General features: G+C 39.8%; 1 protein-coding gene across 1 annotated transcript in view; it reads left to right on the top strand.

The window, feature by feature from the left end:
• gabbr2 (gamma-aminobutyric acid (GABA) B receptor, 2) overlaps positions 1-19,395 on the top strand; it is a 127,223-nt gene that overhangs the window by 66,144 nt on the left and 41,684 nt on the right. The window contains exons 3-8 of the mRNA XM_028399215.1: positions 1,216-1,386; positions 6,378-6,479; positions 10,339-10,404; positions 10,656-10,844; positions 11,302-11,544; positions 16,263-16,323. Coding sequence (XP_028255016.1) covers positions 1,216-1,386; positions 6,378-6,479; positions 10,339-10,404; positions 10,656-10,844; positions 11,302-11,544; positions 16,263-16,323 — 832 coding nt within the window. The remainder of the gene's footprint in view (positions 1-1,215; positions 1,387-6,377; positions 6,480-10,338; positions 10,405-10,655; positions 10,845-11,301; positions 11,545-16,262; positions 16,324-19,395) is intronic.

The following is a 19,395-nucleotide window of genomic DNA, read 5'->3' as shown; positions in this document are numbered from 1 at the left end:
AGATCTTTGTCTATGTGGGTGCATGCAGGCTCTTACATTGTACAGACTTGCAAATTCTAATCTTAATGCAAAATTAATTACAGCTATTTTTGCCTCTAGAGGAAAATGTATGACTTATTGTTGAAAATGTGCTACAAAGTAGAAGAGAGAGCACAAAACTTGATTAGCATGGAAATGATAAATGAAAGGTGGGGCGGGTGGAAATGAGGACAATTGTGACCATGGTTGGTGTGTCTGTGTTTTCAGACGGAGAGAAGGCTTTATTCTTAATACATTTTGTGCCAACCATGCAATAGAAAAGCTTTCTCATCATGTTTGAACATGCTCTCACAAAATTAATTACTCTGGAAGTCTTAACTGTTTTTGATTAGAACAGGCAAGTCAAACTTTCCCAACTGCATTACATTCAGTGCTTTATGCTCGTATGCTGTGTCAGATTTCCAGTTCATTAGCTTGTTAATGCACTGGAAAAATACTTACAGTGAAAAAAGTTTGCTCTTGAAAGTTTGGTTGGCTCTACCTTTTTTGTGTGAATATGAATTGATTTATAGGAAATGTGCCTTAAAATGTGCTTAGGCTGCAGCAGTAGTGCTGAATACTATTGTCCGTAAAAAGGCAATTAGTGTCTGAGGTTCAGCACATTTTATTCCTAGTGAGGTGTGTTTGTGTACGTGTGTGGCAGGAATCTGATTCAAAGTGCTTACATGTGAAGAATGGAAAGGCTTTTAACTTAGTAACACAGAGATGAATCACATTGCTAAGCTGCTTTTCTCTTGTCATCAAAACGTACACTTACACACAGGGACCAGGACTCCACATTCTCCCAGACTCGCACACTCACACAGTGTGGTGCCAGCTGGAAAGGTCATGCATACAGGTTCATCACTTCCACCCAATATTTAAAAAATACTGACATTTTAGATAATTTGAAAGTGTTGATTTGTTTACACACTTGGTGGTAGCCTACCTTTTTTCACAGCTGCATTTCAATGATTTAATTGAAATACAGCTAACCAGACATAAGTCCCTGACCAATGCAGTGGCAGCCGTGTCATCATGTACATTAGGTTTTATAGCGCAGGAGCCGCAGCAATGCTGCTAACAACAATGTAAACACAAATCCGGGCGTTTCCAGTGTTTCAGTTCTGACGGTTAAATTTGATATTTAGAAATGGACTCCACACTCACTGAATTGTACTTTTCTTTTTATTACAGCTCTCCTTTGCAGCAACAACCCCAGTTCTTGCAGACAAGAAAAAATACCCCAACTTCTTCCGCACTGTCCCATCAGATAATGCTGTGAACCCAGCGGTAGTAAAGTTCCTCAACTTCTACAACTGGAGCCGTGTGGGGACCCTCACACAGGATGTTCAGAGGTTCTCAGAGGTAAGAATCTCCTGATGTGTGTGTTCAGACAGAAATCAAATCTATATTTCCATATTTTCACAACCTTAAACACACTATGAAACAACCCTCACCTGTGTACAACAAAGCTGTCTGCCGTTTTCATGACATGGCAACAGGAAGGCTCTCGTTACATAAACACTGATCATTTCAGTGAAATGCTGTTGAACAAGATTTTTTATTATGTATACAGTCACAGTAGTGGCCCATGTTTACTGTATATGTACAGGTGTCTATGTTTCATACATAAGTCAGAGTAGTTTATTTATTCTAGTTTTGGAATTTAGGAAATAATATCTATATTTTATAGGGCAAGTCTTCTAGGGCAAGATTTTAAAAAAGGAGAGAGGTAAAAACATAAACCTATAAATAAGCATCTAGTAACGCTGCTTCTTTAATGACCATTCTGAATAGATAAACACAAAATCATGGAACATAACATCAGCAAGGCTTGATCCAGGCTATAAATAAATAAACAACGGTGGTTTGGAACTTTAAGATAAATGTCCTAGTTTTAAGGTCTCGGCCACTGATTTTTATCACACTGAGATGCTGCTCTGAAGATTCACAGGGTTATCTGTTATCTGCAGTTCTGTTTTCAAGAATTTGCATTGCAAAAAAGTAATGTTGCTGCTATTTGTGAAAGAGTCGAATGTTAATCTAATACACCACAAACATCACATCAGCAACATGGGATTGTTCAGTTATAAAAGAGCCATGTCAGAGGTATTAAAGACATAAATCTGAGAAAAATGTGAAATATTGTGAGCTCTTGCCTCCAGGCCCTGGTTGAAAACAATCTGCTCAACAGCTAAGGGGTGGGAAAGTGAAGGTAGCTGGCAGGGTGGGGAGTGTGTATAAGAAGTCTCACTGCAAATCTCAGAAAGACCAAATCCCTTTATCGCTCCTCTCCTGAAAGCACCAAGGGGCTTAGGACGAGGGGAAGACAGACGGGCCGATTCAATCAACCTGCCATAAGATTGGTCTCTAATCCTGATTTACAAATATGCAAGCATCGCTACCATACTTCATGATTCGTACAATCCTCTGTCACATTCAGAGCAAAATGTTTTTGCGGTTTATCAAGAAATCATGGCAGCGTATAGCGAAACAAATTATTGATGAGATGCGAAGTGGTAAATGCCATAAAAATACAAAACGGTAGTAGATTTATGTACAGATGGCATAGACAGCTCAATGCACATTGTTAGACCTCACTGGCCACTAAAAATAAGCAAAGTGCATTCTTGAAGTGCATGCACTTCCCTAACCAAGCTGTCTTGATGTCTAAACCGGACAGAAAAATAAAACAAATAATAACTTAACCTATTGTTTTATGTTATGAGAACATCAGCACAGGAAGTTTAATGTATGTTGAAAAGTACTGAAAGAAGCTATCATTAAATGGATAGAGAACAAATGGATTAGTTACTGCTTCAGAGGTTTTTGAAACATGCAGTCTTAAACAAATATGGAAATGATTTAGGAGCCCTCCAGACAGTAAAAGTGGTTCTGTAGATATAGTACCATTGGATATTGTGTAGTAAGCATGTATCTACACACATGGACTCATTCATCTGCATAATGAGTATAGTATTGACAGTGTTATAATTCTCACTACCTCTACATCTGTCTCTTTCACTCTGTGCCATACACTCTCTCCCTACTGATCCGCAATGCTGTTTCCCAGGGAGACTGCTCACAAGGTTAATGTTATGTAACGCTTGTTAAGGATTCAGTCAGCGACACGCACATCACACGCACACACATACAGTACGGTGTCCCCAGGGACTGTAACCTGTAAGCTAAAGCCAACTCGTCACTTCTATTTTTAGGCACCACAGAAAGACACACACACACACACACATTCAGTATCCTGTTTATGGATATACCCTGATGTTTCATTAATGGGAAGGATCGTGGTTTATTGTAGTGGGAGATGACAACGAGTAAAGGTTAGGTTGTGTGCCAACTACACACATAAAATACACAAACACACACACACAGCAATCAACATTATTGAGACTGCCAGACAAACAGGGCTCACTCTGGAACAGAGCAACAATCACCAGTCAGTCAGATGACAGACCTGACTGAGAACAGGATTAGGACTCTGTCCTCTGCCTGGCACCCTCTGAGCTCAAGTGTTTAATTACACTATGATCATTGATAAATCTAGCAGAAGTCACCGTCTCAGCCTCCACCCTGTGTTTCTCCCCTTTCCACAGAAATCTTGCTAACACATCTAAAACTGATTTGTAAACACCCCCTCCAAAAATCTTCTTTTGCAGCAACTGCTGTTCATTATAAATAACCATTCCATGTTGTGCTAACTCCTCTCCACAATTAGTCAGTCACACCATTGTACAGGACATGTAAGGCCATGAGACGAAGCCACTTGTGCCACCATTTGTCATGCTAGTTTGTATAAGCACTTGACTGGCATTATAGTCTGAACTGTGTGATTTGCATGGCAATTTGTTGCTGGTGGAGTACACAATAGGAGACGCAGATGTGTGTTAGTACCCGTCACATTGTCACATGTCTAAAATCCAAATTGGATGAAAACACAGTGCTGTTTCAATTCTGAAAGTGGATACACAAATACATTATAAAAGGATGGACGCACATGCACAAAGCTCAGACAGATGGAGTGATAGAAGTTACCTACTAACACTCCCAGTGTGTGTGTGTGTGTGTGCTTGCTAATGATGAGTGAGTGATTTGATGTTTGACCACCAAAGTCTGTTTGCCTCAGTGTCATACTAGTACTGTGTGAATCATCAGCAGCTATTCATTTTAGTCTGTGCACAGCTGTCTGAAAGTGAGATCCTGGTGCTGCACAGCTTGCCATCATTTAATTCTCAAGGTATCCTACTGGCCACTGTCATGGTGGTGAGTTGCCAGCTGAAGCTCGATCAAAGTTGGGTGACAGCAGCAGGGCAATGACCCTAAAATGCATATGGACATAGACACATCTGCATATTAGTACTGTTGTAGTGTCTGGCTACTTGTCTATCATAAATGGGTGTGCACTAATTTGTGCATGTGTGTGTGTATAAACACGCATGCTCAGATGTGCAAAAGGATTATTTCTCTTGTATTTGCTGCTGGGGATTCCCAGGCTGCCCCAAACAATGGTGGATGTTTTTGTTACACAGGAAAGCTGCTCACTTTTCCCCTCCTACCAGCTTTCAATCCATCTGTCCCCTCCGTCTCTTTCGCTCTATCTAACTCAGTCCAGCAGAGTACAGATGCATTTGTCTTACTCCATCTCTGTGGAAGGTACACAAAATCAAACCAATAAATATCCTTTTGTGACAGGGGTTTCATCCTGGAGGTGAACGGCTCTGTGTGTCTTCCTTTTGTTGTACAGCACACATTTTGCATCTCTGTATGTCTTGTCTGAATAAGAGTGTCACCTGTTATTCCATAAATCTGTGTGTTCTTTTTAGCATTGCAGCAACCAGGCCTGTTAGATCAACACTCAACAGCAACAGAACATTTTACCTTGTCCAGACCACCAAACTAGTAGTTACTCAAGAGCAACATCTGGTTGTATTGATCCACTAGGGCCTCTCTGTTGTTTCAACTGAGTGAGCGGTACATTGGAGGGAATGTTTGTACAGCAGTGAGTGATGTACAGAGTGATTTAAAGCTCCCTCCAGAGTATCCGAGGAGGAGGCGATTATGATAGCAGGCTTTTGGGACATGAAGAAAATGAAGTTGAGGTTTTTTAGACTTATTGACTTTTAAATTGCATCATGATAACACAAAATCTGTTTTTTAATTGTTAGAAAACTTGTGTGTGCTCATTTTTATTTGTACCTTTTTATTGTATTGATTGATTTGATTTGATTTTTTATTTGAATCAATTTAGGCCATGTGACAAATGTGGATATAAACTAAGGCACACATACAAATATAGGGCAAACGCAGAGGGCCTTCATCTGTTAGCTTTAATGCCAATTGGGTTTGGCATGCACATTTGAACACACACGTACTCTCTGATGTCTGAACGTGGATAGAGAGCCTGGTGGCTGTAGGGCATGCCTGGAGGACATCTAAAAATGGTAAAGAGATAGTAGAACATGTATTCAGTACAATCCATAAACATTTTCATGGTAGGCATGTTCATGTCTTAAAACATGTGTAACTAATAATATGTCTAATGGTTCTAAGTGTCAGTGCAGTGATGCTTTAGTGATGGCTCACTTCTGGCTGGAACTGAGCCATCATTAATGCTATTAGTTACACCTATGGTTTTTCCGCGACTGTATGACAAGTCAAAACCTCTGCTCTGAAAAGGACCTCTTCTAAATGTGTAGCTGAAAGGAAGGAAGTGATGATAAACCACCTCAGGCCAGCCATCCCAATGGGGAACCTGCTTCATTTTCTGTCCTCTTTGATCCCGGTACCCACCCCTCCACTGGATCAATACATCAACGCAGACATACAACGGCTGCAAATACATCTGCCATGCTACATAAATGACTACCTTCTGTCACACTTTGGATAATCAGATAATTTAAAGCTTGTGTTGGTTCTTTTCTGTCCTATTTTGTGAAAAACAAACACGTATCACTGTGAAAAATGCCTGTGCGTATGCTGTTAGATATGCTGCTCAGTTGACAGGCTGAATCAAAGAAGGATGATAATGGGTTTGATGTCTTTGCCATACTGAAATGTCAAGCTGCTTGTCTTACACGTTCACAGTTTGGTTAGGTTTACAAAGCTACTAGTTGGATTTAAGAATGGATTATCGTTTGGTTTCAAAAAGATGCTTCAACAACCACATGTCAGAGAGCCTGTCTGCCAGAAATGATGCAAAGAGCCTCGCTATCTTGGGTAGAAATAGTATCTGCCAAGATCTAAAGAGTAGAGCCATAAACTTATACTGATTTTACATGATAAATTATCAATTGTGCTCATACATGTCTCATTTTTCTCTCTCTTTCTTTCTTTTCTTTCAGGTGCGGAATGATCTTACTAATGAGCTGGAGAAAGCAAACATCCAGATCGCAGATACAGAAAGTTTCTCCAATGATCCCTGTGTCAATGTCAAAAAGCTCAAGGTAAGAAAACCACTTCCTTATTCTAAATAAGGTAGAGGGTTTAACTTCGTTGCTTCTCAGATACAGCAAATTAGGAGATCCCATTGATTTTAGTGTCATATTTCTTTGATATATCTTTCTTGTATTTGTGAAGCTGTCAAGCGTAAACCCTGAACGATTAATTTTTTTATCCAATAAATGTCTCCCTCTGTGACTGCCCTGCAGAGCAATGAGACCAGTGCAGCTCTAATGAGCACACTGTAATGACTGGGAGGTCTTACAGTGACCTCTAATAACCCGCTCTGACTAATGGATGTTTGATGGGCATTTAAGCATATACATACACATACAAATGCAGGATGTAATATTCGCTGTCCTTGCCTGACCTGTTCTCTGGAGCATAATGAGACAACTGAATTATACTGTAGTAGGTCAATATTGTGATATACGACCTGTACATGTTTGCAGCATTTACGGTTGCTCTTAATATGACTTAAAGCGTAGCAACAACCAAGATTTAAATACAGTAAAAAATGCTCTATTATTCAAACTATCAAAGAGGAAGAGAGGAGACAGAGAAGGAACAGGAAACTGAGCTGTCGTTCCTAAAATATATTTGTAACTCTGCATGTTGAGGGTTGACATTTTAAGCTGACACCACCCTTCCTTGATCAACTCTAAATATGCAAATCACAGTGTCGCCTCAGAATCTTTTCAGAACGTTCAGACTGGAGTGGGTGGGAGGGCCTTTGACACTGTAATGGTCTGTTTCCCGCTCATCAGTGGTTTGCTGTCTCCACGACAGCTACGTAATATGATGAGGTAGAGGGTGACACAGATTTCCTTGTGAATGCCGGTCTTGTGTATGTGATAGTGCATGTGGAAGTAGAAGGAGGGATAAGGGGCCTGTGGCGTCACTGTGTGATCCACAAATAGAGCACTCACATCTGCGATATTCCAGCTGAAATATTCAAAATGCAGACAGGCATCACTGCTGCAGGGCATTGTGACAACCCTCTACATCCCCCTGTCGCTTTTTTCTTTTTTTTTTTCTTTAGTTCATCTCTTGTTCCCTGTCCCAAGTTCTCTGTTACAGAACAGGCTGGCAAAACAGCATCAGAAAACAAAGGCATGCTCGAATCACACACACACACACACACACACACTTACTGTCTAATTTTAGAAATAAGTTCATTCTTCTGCACATCAGTGATATTTAGTGATGTTTTTTATTAGTAAAGGCCCAAACACTTTATTATTTATTGTAACTTTAATTAATTATACATTTAGAAATCACCTCTCAAGTATGACACATCGAGGGATGTTTCATTTCTCTTCACACTGTTTTTTTGCATCACTCAGGCAGCACTATTTTGGTTGATTTGTGGTTGCTGCATTATTTTTTGCACCAGCAGGTGCCAAAGCCGACTTAACTATTTTAGGAGGTCGATGGTGGAATGTCCAGTCACACACAAGAGATGCTGAATGTATTCATTTTCTTTTAATGTTCTTCCTTATTTCAGTTGTTGCAAAATTAAGTTTACGCAATAAAAATATTTATTTTGGATTAGGGGAAAAAAATGAAAATTCCCCTCAGTTTCTTTGGGCTTCTCATGTTTTCTCTGCTTTTATAGTGAAACCCTACAGCACTATGAGTCTGTGCTGATTAGATAAAAGCAGTGTAAAAAGGATACTGTATACTGTTCAATATTATGATTATGATGATGAATACTAGAACCCACACTGCAAACTGTTCTGAGAGATTTAGCATGCTGCAATATGCTATGGGCCTATAGACACAGAAGTTTTCCCATTTCATAAAATCTTTTATTGATACTGATGAAACTGATGAAGCACCTCTGCTGGTACAAACCCCCTAAACAGCACAGAGCTGCAGCAACAGTCTCACAATGAAAACTCTCACAATCCACACCTTAGTCTAACCCTCCAGTATGTTCAGAGTATCTTTTAGTGGATGCTGATTTTTATTACTTCCAGTTGAGAATTTTGTTTTTTTTTGCAAAAGTTATGGTCATTAATATATACACAGCAAAGAACACACACACATAAATGTGTCCTGCAAGGATATGTGTTTGATCATGTCTGTGCATCTCACACTTGGTGCACAATAATCATCACAAACAGATGGGGGATATTTTAGTAGGGTAGATGCAACACATTGCCCAGTCTACAAATCCCATTTCCCACAAGCTCATAAAAGATCACCATTAGTGCTGTGTGAATGTGTGTGTACCCAATAAGCATTAAAGTTGCCTGATTGGGCTTGTGAGATGCAATACTACACAGATCATTATCACATATAAATCACTATTACAAAGTTACAAACAAACCTGTCACGGGTGAGGCAGTCAAGGCTGCCCTTAACACTCCCCTCTTTGAGAACAATTATTGCTACAGTTATATAAAAGCTTGAGCAATGAGGGTAATTTGGGGCGCCGTTGTGCCCCAGTCTATCTGCAACACAGCACACTCACTCATGCCCTTGCCCACAACTACGCAGTCTTTTCATGTTGTTGCCAGGCATGCTACAATTTAGGCTGAGGCTGTGGCCCTCAGCCATCGCTGGAGTCATTTGGGTTAAGTGCCTTTCCTTCAGGGTAGAGCAGTGTTATTGAGTAGCCTCTGGCATGTCTCTCTCTCTCTCACACACACACAAAACAACACAAGCATGAACCCTGCAAATATTCAGCTTTTTCACCTGCCCTTCTTGTACATCCACACACATACTCATTGTAACGGTGCCAGAGCTGCGGAAAAGTGAAGGTTTTTATACAAAAGAGCCCTTAAATGTCCCAGCACGCTCTCTGGCTCTGGTGATAAACCACCTGAGAAGGCTTTTGACTGAACTGCTCCATTTTTCTTAAAGCCGTCATCCTCTTTAGTGTGTGAGTGTAGATGATTTGTGATTAAAGCGATCTATTCATTTAGTTATCAAGTGATAGATCTAAATACCCCAACGCTTTGGAATTAAGATGACAGTGATTAGTTGCTCACTCTGATCTAAACAATATATGTGGGACCTGCCTGAAGGATGAACTGTATTTTGAGGGTTTGTCATTATCTATAATATGACAGCAGGATACCCTAGGTTCCTTTAATTTACAGCAAGGAATGGCTTAATATGTGTTTCTTCTTTTCTTCTTTCTTCTTCCCAACATGAGGAGCTGTCCTCAAAGAGGAGATAGTCCTATTACCAAATAATTGTTGCTGACTAATATAGCCAGGCTTACAGTTTAATGCTGAGTAACATGATTTATTCATATCAGACTCCAGATTTTCTTTACAGTACTCAGTTAAACCTGACCTACTTTTTTTTTTACTCTGTGCGGTTAGGGTTGGATTATGACAGGCTGTCAGTGCATCACACATCATATTCAGTCTTGTTGACCAGATGTGCATTCATCAAACCTGCCTCAGTATTATTAGATTTTGTGTGTATATGCTTGTGTGCTTGTCTGATCTTTTTCTCCCCCAGTATTCCTTCCAGGCAATCTGAATTATTTACCAAATCAATCACCAGGCCATGTGTTCCAAAACCCCCCATGTAAATTTGTCCTCTCCAGCCTGAACAATTCTGCCTGCTGTCACTGTCTCTGTTGTTATGGATGGACTTTGTGATTTGATATTGCGTTAACCTCTCGATGCTGGTTTTTCACTCAGATTTCACATATCCTGTAGCCGCTGATGAGAAAGAAACAGTGATGAAAATATATGCAACATGGCTGATTCTTAACCGTTTTAAAGTTTAATGTGATAGCAGCATTACACACCAACATTTCTTTATGTCATTAGGTGCATACTAATATATACTGCTGTATACAGTATTTATTTGTATATGTATTTATTAATTCTTTTTCAGGACAATGATGTAAGAATCATCATTGGCCAGTTTGATGAGAACCTGGCCTCGAAAGTCTTCTGCTGTGTAAGTCCGAATTCTACAGTAACATTTTATGTAAACCTTGCCTTTGCCGTATAGCAGTTTGAAAACTTATTGAAGATGTGTAGCCAATGACATTTGTGTGAATATGTAATTTGAGATTTATGTCTAAACCTGACAGAAACAATTTTGTCCAGTTAGATTTAGGCCTAGGAGTCAAACTAGGACAGTTGGTAACGTTAGGTAATCTTATCTCTCCCTGCCTCAGTCTCCATTTTTTTCTTTTCTCCTGCTAGGCGTACAACCTAAACATGTTTGGCAGTAAATATCAGTGGATTATCCCCGGCTGGTACCAGGGCAACTGGTGGGAACAGGCCAATACCACTAACTGTACCACCAAGAAGCTGCTTATGGCCATGGAGGGATACATCAGCGTGGACTTTGAGCCACTTAGTGCTCGGCAAATCAAGGGTATCTCTGGCAGGGTAAGAAATGTTTTCTGTTATACTGCATACTGCATGAGTAAACTGTAACATGATACCATTGGCAGCAAAACAGGGCATTACATTTGAACTAGCTGAGGGCTGCACTTATCCCCTTGCAACATTCATCAGAAATTGCAAAACTGAATGGCTCTTCTTTCTCAATGGAGTTTTGTTGTGTACAATAAAAGGCTTTTTTACTCAGAGCTTACTCATCACTGAAGTAAATTTTTCTTGTGGAAATATATGGGCATCTGTTGAAAATGTTATTGTAATTGTCTTTAAAAGACTCTGTGGAGACATCTTTGTTTGCAAAAAATATTTCATCTGTGCATTTTTAAAACTAGAGATAAAATGAATAATGGATGCATCTCGTCTTTTAAAACAACCTGCTTGTCAATAATGCTGCATCTCATTCCACATTTTGTATTTTTAATTTCCTCTGTCGTTTCTCTTTCAGACCCCTAAAGAGTATGAGAGGGAGTACAGCCGAGAGCTTCAGCAGAAAGGTGTGGAGTCAAGCAAGTTTCATGGTTTTGCCTATGATGGGATCTGGGTCATTGCTAAAACCTTGACTCGAGTGAGGGAACTGCTTCAGATAAAACAACGACAAAACATCTATCATAACTTCACTGTGGATGACCGTGAAGTAGGAAAAATGGTGCTGGATGTCATGAATGAGACAAACTTCTTTGGTGTAACGGTAAGTTATACAAAAATACAGTACATCAAAGCATGGGACAGTAACAATCTGTATAGATGAACTTGGTTTCCTTTACTGCATGTGGAGCCTGAAGAGCACCAGCTGTCTATAATTAGTTGACATATGCAAACACAGGAATACTCCCCAGACACTTAAAATACAATACATTACATGTAGACAAAGATTCTTCTAAATATTGATGAGTTACATTCTATACAAAGGACTGCAGGGAAAGTGAGTCATATGTATATATTCTACATATAGAAACCCATTTAAAACAACAGCACACAGAATGTTACTGATGACAAATTGTCTCGAGGTATTTCAAACGTTTACTGACAAGGGTTCATAGATGCAAACACTAAATGTTACATAATGTTTGTATGGAGAGGGCAAATGTCAAGGCATTAAACACTAATCTGTGAGACTGGTTTGAAGGTTACTTATCTCTGAATGAAGCAGTGATGTCATTTAGCTTTCACTCCACTGCATTCAAGATTGATCCTGGTGGCCATGCTAGCTGCAAGCACTGTGTGTACTGTATTCTATGTGTGTGTAAGCGTGCACTCACTCATTTCCCATTGAGCTGTTGGAGGATATCTCCTGTTCCCTTGTAAAGGCCACTCTGTTATTAGAGGATGCCATGCTGTTCCCAGCCCAGACAGCCAGTAGGCATGCAAGGCTTTACAATACAGCAGGGCATTACTCACATTATGTCCTATGCACAGTTAGTTGGCCTAAAGTGCAACTGAGGATAAAGCCATTCTAAAAAAATAAATATTAAAAAATAATATAAAAAATAACACACAGTCCCATTGTTTAAGGTGTATGTATTTTCTGTAGGCTGTAAAAACTAGCGTAACACAAAATTCTGATTCAAAAGTAGTATAAATGTCAACTGAGTAAAAAAGAAAGAGAGAAAAAACTGACTCTGAGAGAATCAGCACAGGCTACTGACTTACATTATGGTGAGGCCCTTTGTGGCCGATGTCCCGAGGGGTATATGTGTGTTGCAGCACTATGTGGAATCTTCCGTCATCACTCCCCATCCTTCTGTTCTCACCTCTCTCAGCAGTGTACAGAGCCTACTCAGTGCTGCTGATCAGCAACAGCCCGACATTGAGCCTTTCCTCTGAGACTCCCAAAACCATAGCAATGCAGGAATCGATGGCCATGTAATATTTCATTCAGTTCTTACTCAAGGCACACAGAGCCGTGAAATGCTATTATGATTATTCTCCCCTTTAAAATGTGTATTGAATCATATTGATTTTACATATGTACCTACCAGCCAGTTAACATACAGTATGGGTATTTATTTACAGTGATCAAATGTGGTACTATCATGAGGTAAAATATGCATCTTTCAGCATGTTAAACATGAATTACTTCAGAACCATCACAGATATCTCAATCTGGAATCTCATTCAAAACAGCTGCTTTCTTTGTTGACAACATTCTGCTAGCTATGCCATAAAATGTGAATTACTGTATTCCTCTGCCTCCTCAGACATTTTGCTTGGTAGCATTGACACCAGGTAATCTGAGAGTAGATCATGGCTACTTGGTGCTTCTTCTGATTGGCCGATTAATGTGAATGCATGGTCGATGTATCTAGGGCACCATCTGATTAGTCAATGTTTACATTCTAAGCGTGAATCTGTGAAAGGATGAGACGATGCAGGAAAAATTGCCTGAACTACAACTACTACTACAAATGCTCAGTCTCCAACCCTAATTATCCATCCATTTTCCTAACTCGCTTTGTCCCGTGCTCACAGGACCCCTAATTATGAATACTTTTAAACCTTAATACAATTTGAACACAAGAGATTCACTCCTCTTTATACGATTGTCTTGAACAAATAATTATATCTGGATGCCCTTTTATCTGATGTTTGTAGGAAATTAATTAAATTAATTAATTTTTTTAATGATTTGATTTTGACTGTTCTTTTATGGTATTACATGGAACAAGATCAAAAGCATTCCCTGTATGTAACACACTCTTAGCACAACTTCTACCCACACACAACCCACAAGGCAATTCCAGCTTGTACAATACTGCAGACATGTTTTATGCTGTTTTCAAATTCAGATTTCAAAAGGCTCATTTACTTGTGAATTGCAATTAATACAACTTAAATACAAGCACAAGTGAAATTGCAGATTCTAGTGGTTAATCATTGGTGTAGGTGTCATGTGTGCTTGTGTGCTTAATCATATGGGATTATACTGGGTGAAGCCTTTCTGTCTCTCCTGATGTCACGATTTTACGCTGTGTATGTTTGCTGTGTACACACATGTCTCATGGGACAGAGTCATGTCCAGTCCTGCTGCTGAATCAGGAGCAGGGGCAGCTAGAGCAGAGGTAGAATGATCATGGAGTATTGATCTGGCTGTTGTCAGGGCCACAGAGATGAAGACTGACATTAGCTGGGAGAGACTTCCAGGGAGTGCACATAGCTGCTAGAATCACACAACCATGCACGCTAGAATTCACCTGGGAGAACTGAGACACAGCAGATTGTGATTGGACTATGACAAGTGTGTGTGGGTTTAGGTTTGCTGTTTTTATCTGTGGTCAGTGGTCACTGTGTTAGTATCAGTATCTTTCTGGGTAATAGTGAGTAGCACAGCCCGAGGCTGAGGTGAGACAGAGGGGGAAGGTTTTATGTGCATCTGTTTTGCAGTGTGTGCACATGTGCTTGTGTGTGTGTGCATTACAGTTTGATTCACATCAACAGTGTTCCCACCTCAAACCCAGAAAACCCAGAGGGTGTCACACCTGTAGCCCACAGACTGACATGTCATTTGACCTCAGCACTTCTGTCACTGAGAGGATTCTCACCTGCACAGACACAGTGATACCTGGCCACCTCCACCATCTCACCATAGAGAGACACTTTCCCACACACACACACACACACATACATGCCTAGACACAGTGATTGCTCCATCAGTCACCACAAGACTGAATGTCCTTTGAGTACTAGACACCTATCCAGGGCGGTACAATCCAGTGAGGTTCTATAAGCTGCATAATAGCATGCAAGAAACCTTGAAGAAAGAGGCTTTACTACAATTTCATCTATTTTTCATAGACATTTATTTTCAATTAAGATTGTCAGAGTCAGTGCCTCTGCATACATTTGACATACTTTGCATATTCTACAAACTGTGTTTACACTTGAGAGAACAAATTGGCGCTATTAAAATAACTACATGCCATTTCAGCAAGGATTGTGATAGCTCCCCTTTTGCTTATGTGAAAGCCAATTATGTTAGTAATGCTGCTGCAGAGCAAGAGCACACGTAGCATGCAGCCCCAGCTAGCTACACTAGAAACCTGGATACATATAGTCAGAGTCACTACAGGGTAAAGTCAAGTTTCTGTAATTTTAACCAACATTATCTGGCCCTCAGATAATGTTTTCTCAGTGTAAAGCTTAATGAACGGAACAGAGGTACACTGTCCTACTTACATCTCAAGTATCATTGAATGGTACAGTGATAAAAGTAATTGAGTAAGTTTAAGTCTGATTATTTGGATTGGTGTAATAATTAATTAATTAATTAACTAATATTAAGCACATTTTGCAGCTCTATCACATTCTGGAAACATCCACAGAAACATTTTTGTTGCTGTTTTGGTACTTGCAACACATTTCATTTACAGTGCCTGCTTTGAAGAAATTTGTTCATAATTTGCTTGTATTTTCTATATGTGCATACATTTTGTTTTACAGTTTCAGTGCTCTTTAGGCCACCATAGCATACACATAGACATGCACAAACATCAAAGGTGCCACACAAAGACTGGGATTCAAACAGAGGGGTGGGATCCTGCTTCGCTACTTCAAAGCTTGTCATCTTTTTGAGGCAAAATTGGTTCTCAAGCTTCTTCCCAACTGCACCCCCATCTATTTATGTATCTAGCCTATCTATCTCTGTCTTGCTGGCTCTCACCTGTTTTGATAGCCAAGCGCTAATATGTAAACCCAGTTAAATGCGTAATTAAGGAGCTCTGTAAGCAGATGGTGTGCTGAATTAATTGAACAGTCTTGGGCAGATGAAGGGAGGGAAGAGAGAGGAAAAGGGAGGAGGGAGTGAGTAAAATATAGAACAAGAGAGAGAGAGAGAGAGAGAGAGAGAGAGAGAGAGAATGGAAGATAAGATAAAGTGACAGAAGAATCAATATTGCTTAGAATATTGCCATTATTTTAGGGTTTTTTTATCACCTTCCTATCAATACTGAAGAGTAAAATGTAGATCTTGGTTATGTTGCCCAACCACCACACTACCCTGTACTCAAACATGAGATGCACTTATAGAATTAGTTTTTAAATGCTGTCTGAGCACCAATTTGTCCTAATGCTAAGTGAGCAAACACAGTCAAATCACGCTGCCTTGCTGACCCAGGGTTGTTCCAAGGATATTAGCAAATGAATTGGCTGAAGGATAATTTTGTTTACCCCTATAAACAGATCAATTTTGGCCACTTCTAATCAAATGCAGTAAGTAGAAGCTGGGACTTTGGCTTTTTCCTGCCAATGCTCCAGTATCAAACTATGCATAAATTTAGCCTAACTAAGCTCCTTTTTTCACATTACAGCTCTAGCAAACTATGTGTATACATATATTATGTGTGTGTTTTCAATGCAGTCTGTTATATTAAAGATACATCTTATTCATTATGTTGTTTTTTTATTTTTCAGGGTCAAGTCATGTTTCGTAACGGAGAGAGGATGGGCACGATAAAATTCAACCAGTTCCAAGGTACGTGTGACCCTGCTACTGCTAAATTAACCTAGTTTAATTGTCTTTAATAGATTGTATGGTCATTTGAGAACTCCTGTTACAGTGTTTGCTCAATCTATCTTGAAAGGAAGACATTGATTAAAAGCATGAAGATTTGTGTTTTTCTATATTGGTGTATCTTTTCCTTGTTGAGCCTGTCAATTAGTACCCAAAATGGATTCTGATTCTGAAGAGCTCCTAAGAAAAGCAGCAGCAGAGTGAAATTCACAAAAAAATGAGTCTTTCTGTTCAAAGCCTATAAAATGAATGCTGTATAGGTAAACTCTAAATTGGCGGGTTCTTTGTGGACAATGTGGACATTGAATTTTTGTCTGTGAAAAACATGACAGTCTCTTTGTCCTCATATTGTAGTAGTATCCAAAGGTTGTTATTGAGCCAGCAGGGCTTGCTGAGTGGGAAAATAACACAGAGGCTGTATCTCGATGCAGGGGATTCCCAGCTCCTAGGCTTCCCAGGCTGTATGTAACACACTGCATGGTGCTGTTCCGTCCTCTCTGCCTAACCATCTTATCTTCCCCACTGCAGAGGGGCTTGATCCCTGTGGCTGCTTACATCACACATCGTGAGCAGATTAAATGTAGAGGGCAGTATGTGCATGCTTATACATGCGCTGGTGTGTGACTATATAAACGTGAACTTAAGTAGACTGTGATTTTGGATTGAGGCCTTCATTTTGGCAGGTTGGTTGTCCACTCTTGGTTTTGCTGGAGCTACAAGTTACCATACTTGGATGTGGGTAGATCTGACTCAGTAGCATGTAGAAAGAGTGAAACAACTGATTAAGACCATAAATATATAAAACTGCTCAGCTAGGTGGTAAGTTAAAAAAATTGGGTCAGTTCTTTGCCAATAGATCTGTTTTTGGAACCATTTGAGGCCGCCTGTTGGTCACTAGACAGAATGCAGGTTTATTATTCTCATATTCGTTTCCTTTTCAGACCCACTCACTTTACGTTTGTCTTAGTTTACTGTGAGACGGTGAAGTCACCAAATCATTTATAATTAGGTTGTTGATCAAACAGAAGAGAGGAAGGAATGTAGGACCTTTAGATAGATTGTTAACACGTCTGTTTGACATCATTCTCCTTTCTCCTTTCTCTCAGTTTGTTGTCCACGGTGTCCACAGCTTGCTTCTTTCCATCTCTTATCATCTCTTCTTATCCTTATCCCTAATGTCGCTGTTTAACCTTCACTCCCTCACTTCTTCCGTACTTGTTGGGGGTCATGAATGTGTCACTCTTTGGACACATCAGGAGGCTGAGCTGGGTGAAAAGGACAAGAGGGACAGCCCCATCTTGAATATTTCAAAAGGGAGGGATCCTCCACATGACCCTATCATTTGTCCTCCTCCTCTGATCCTCCATTTTAGCCTGTCAGGCTTTCTTAGTCAGGGGCCTTGATGGCTCTTATTCCCACTGTCTCTCATAAGGATAACAGATTGTGCACAACCAGAGGTCTTGATCTCAGCCTCTCTGAGTGCAGATTTTTAAAATGAGCATAGTAGATAAGGAAACATGGCGTTTGTCATTCTGTGAGGAGACAGGAGGTTTTATCTAATATCACTAATGCGAAGTGATGTACTGTATGTTTGAAATTAATTTCCCGCTTTTCCGTCATCTTGTGCTGGATTTTAAATGGCAACACCCTCTAGGCAATCAGTTTGTAACAGTCCTTTCAACTTAAATAGCTCACAAGAACATGACTGACTGAACTTTCAGTGTTAGAACTTCGCAGATCTGACATAACACGAAATCAACTGAACTGGATTCAAGAAAAAAATAACAATATGAAGCTGGCCAAAAAAGAAATATAAATTACCACTATAAGCACTGCTTCAAAGACAGGTCAGAATTTGTTGAAAGAAAGAAAGACTGGTAGAAGATTTATTGTACAAGAGGATCCATTTGTCATTCATTCTTCACAAATATACTTGAGTCGCTGGTGCGTAAATGGGGAAAAAAGTCTTAGCAGGTGGAACAGTTCTCAATACACTTCATGTTCTAAGTAAAGGAAACAATAGGACCTGAATAATAGCCTTAGTACACATCTTTGTTATTGGTTCTTTAATTAGGTAGGATTATATTCCATGGCTCATATGCAGTGCTGTCTTGAATAAGGGTAGCATTCTCTCCCATTGTAATTCTTCCAATTCATCACCGAGTATACAGTTGTTTTATAGTGACTAATCAAGACGAAAGACGTGAAATGTCATTGCACAGACTTAGCGACAGGTTGAGGTTAATAGCCGGCTGCAGACATCCATATTCCCCGTGGGTGCTGTGATAGCATTTTAACATCTCAATTGAAAAATGCTGATATACTGTACCTTCTGCTGCTTAAACTGTAATAAAAGACTTGGTCAAAGGAAACACGGACAACTTCATTCAGCTTTGATAAGACAGAGAAATATGGCACTGCGGTAAAATGTCACATTCTCTCATCGTTTACTGATGCTCTGATGTCAGAACGAGAGATCAAATGAGGTGATTCACAGAGAGGAAAGGAGAGGGGAATGCAGGGCCCTGTGATGCTGCAATAACCGATCTTGTCATTTTCTTAGTCAAGGACATTTCCGCCAAAGAGTTCAATGGGCCTGTAAGGGTGATAACAAGGAGAAGCTGAGAGATTTGTGCATACACACCAGAAGAAATTGCAGGTTGTGAGTGGTGCTTTGGTGGTTAGAAAAAAAAAGAATCAGGATAATTTGTTCCCTCTTCCTCTCTTCTCCCGGGTGTACACTCTGAGTAATCTTTATGAGTGAATGCCCAGGTTTGTCTGACAAGGTCATGCTTCCTCCAATACTACACCTGAGAGACTCATCATTGTTTCTAAAAGAAAAAAAAACACTAAACCCTGAAATAGCTGGTGTTTTAGCAAACTACAGAGGCCGTAGCATTTAGGTTTACAGCAGTTTGCAGAAAACACTCAAGCCAATGCATAGTTAGAGGTTTCTAATATAGTGATATTTTTAAGTTTACTCTTGCTGTGTTTGAGCTTTTTATGTCTTTGATAGTCAGCTTCTTTGATGTC

Source organism: Parambassis ranga, chromosome 2 (assembly GCF_900634625.1).
Source record: "Parambassis ranga chromosome 2, fParRan2.1, whole genome shotgun sequence".
Classification (NCBI taxonomy): Eukaryota; Metazoa; Chordata; class Actinopteri; family Ambassidae; genus Parambassis; species Parambassis ranga.
Note: the sequence above shows the minus strand (reverse complement) of the source record. Positions and strands in the feature narration are given on the sequence as shown.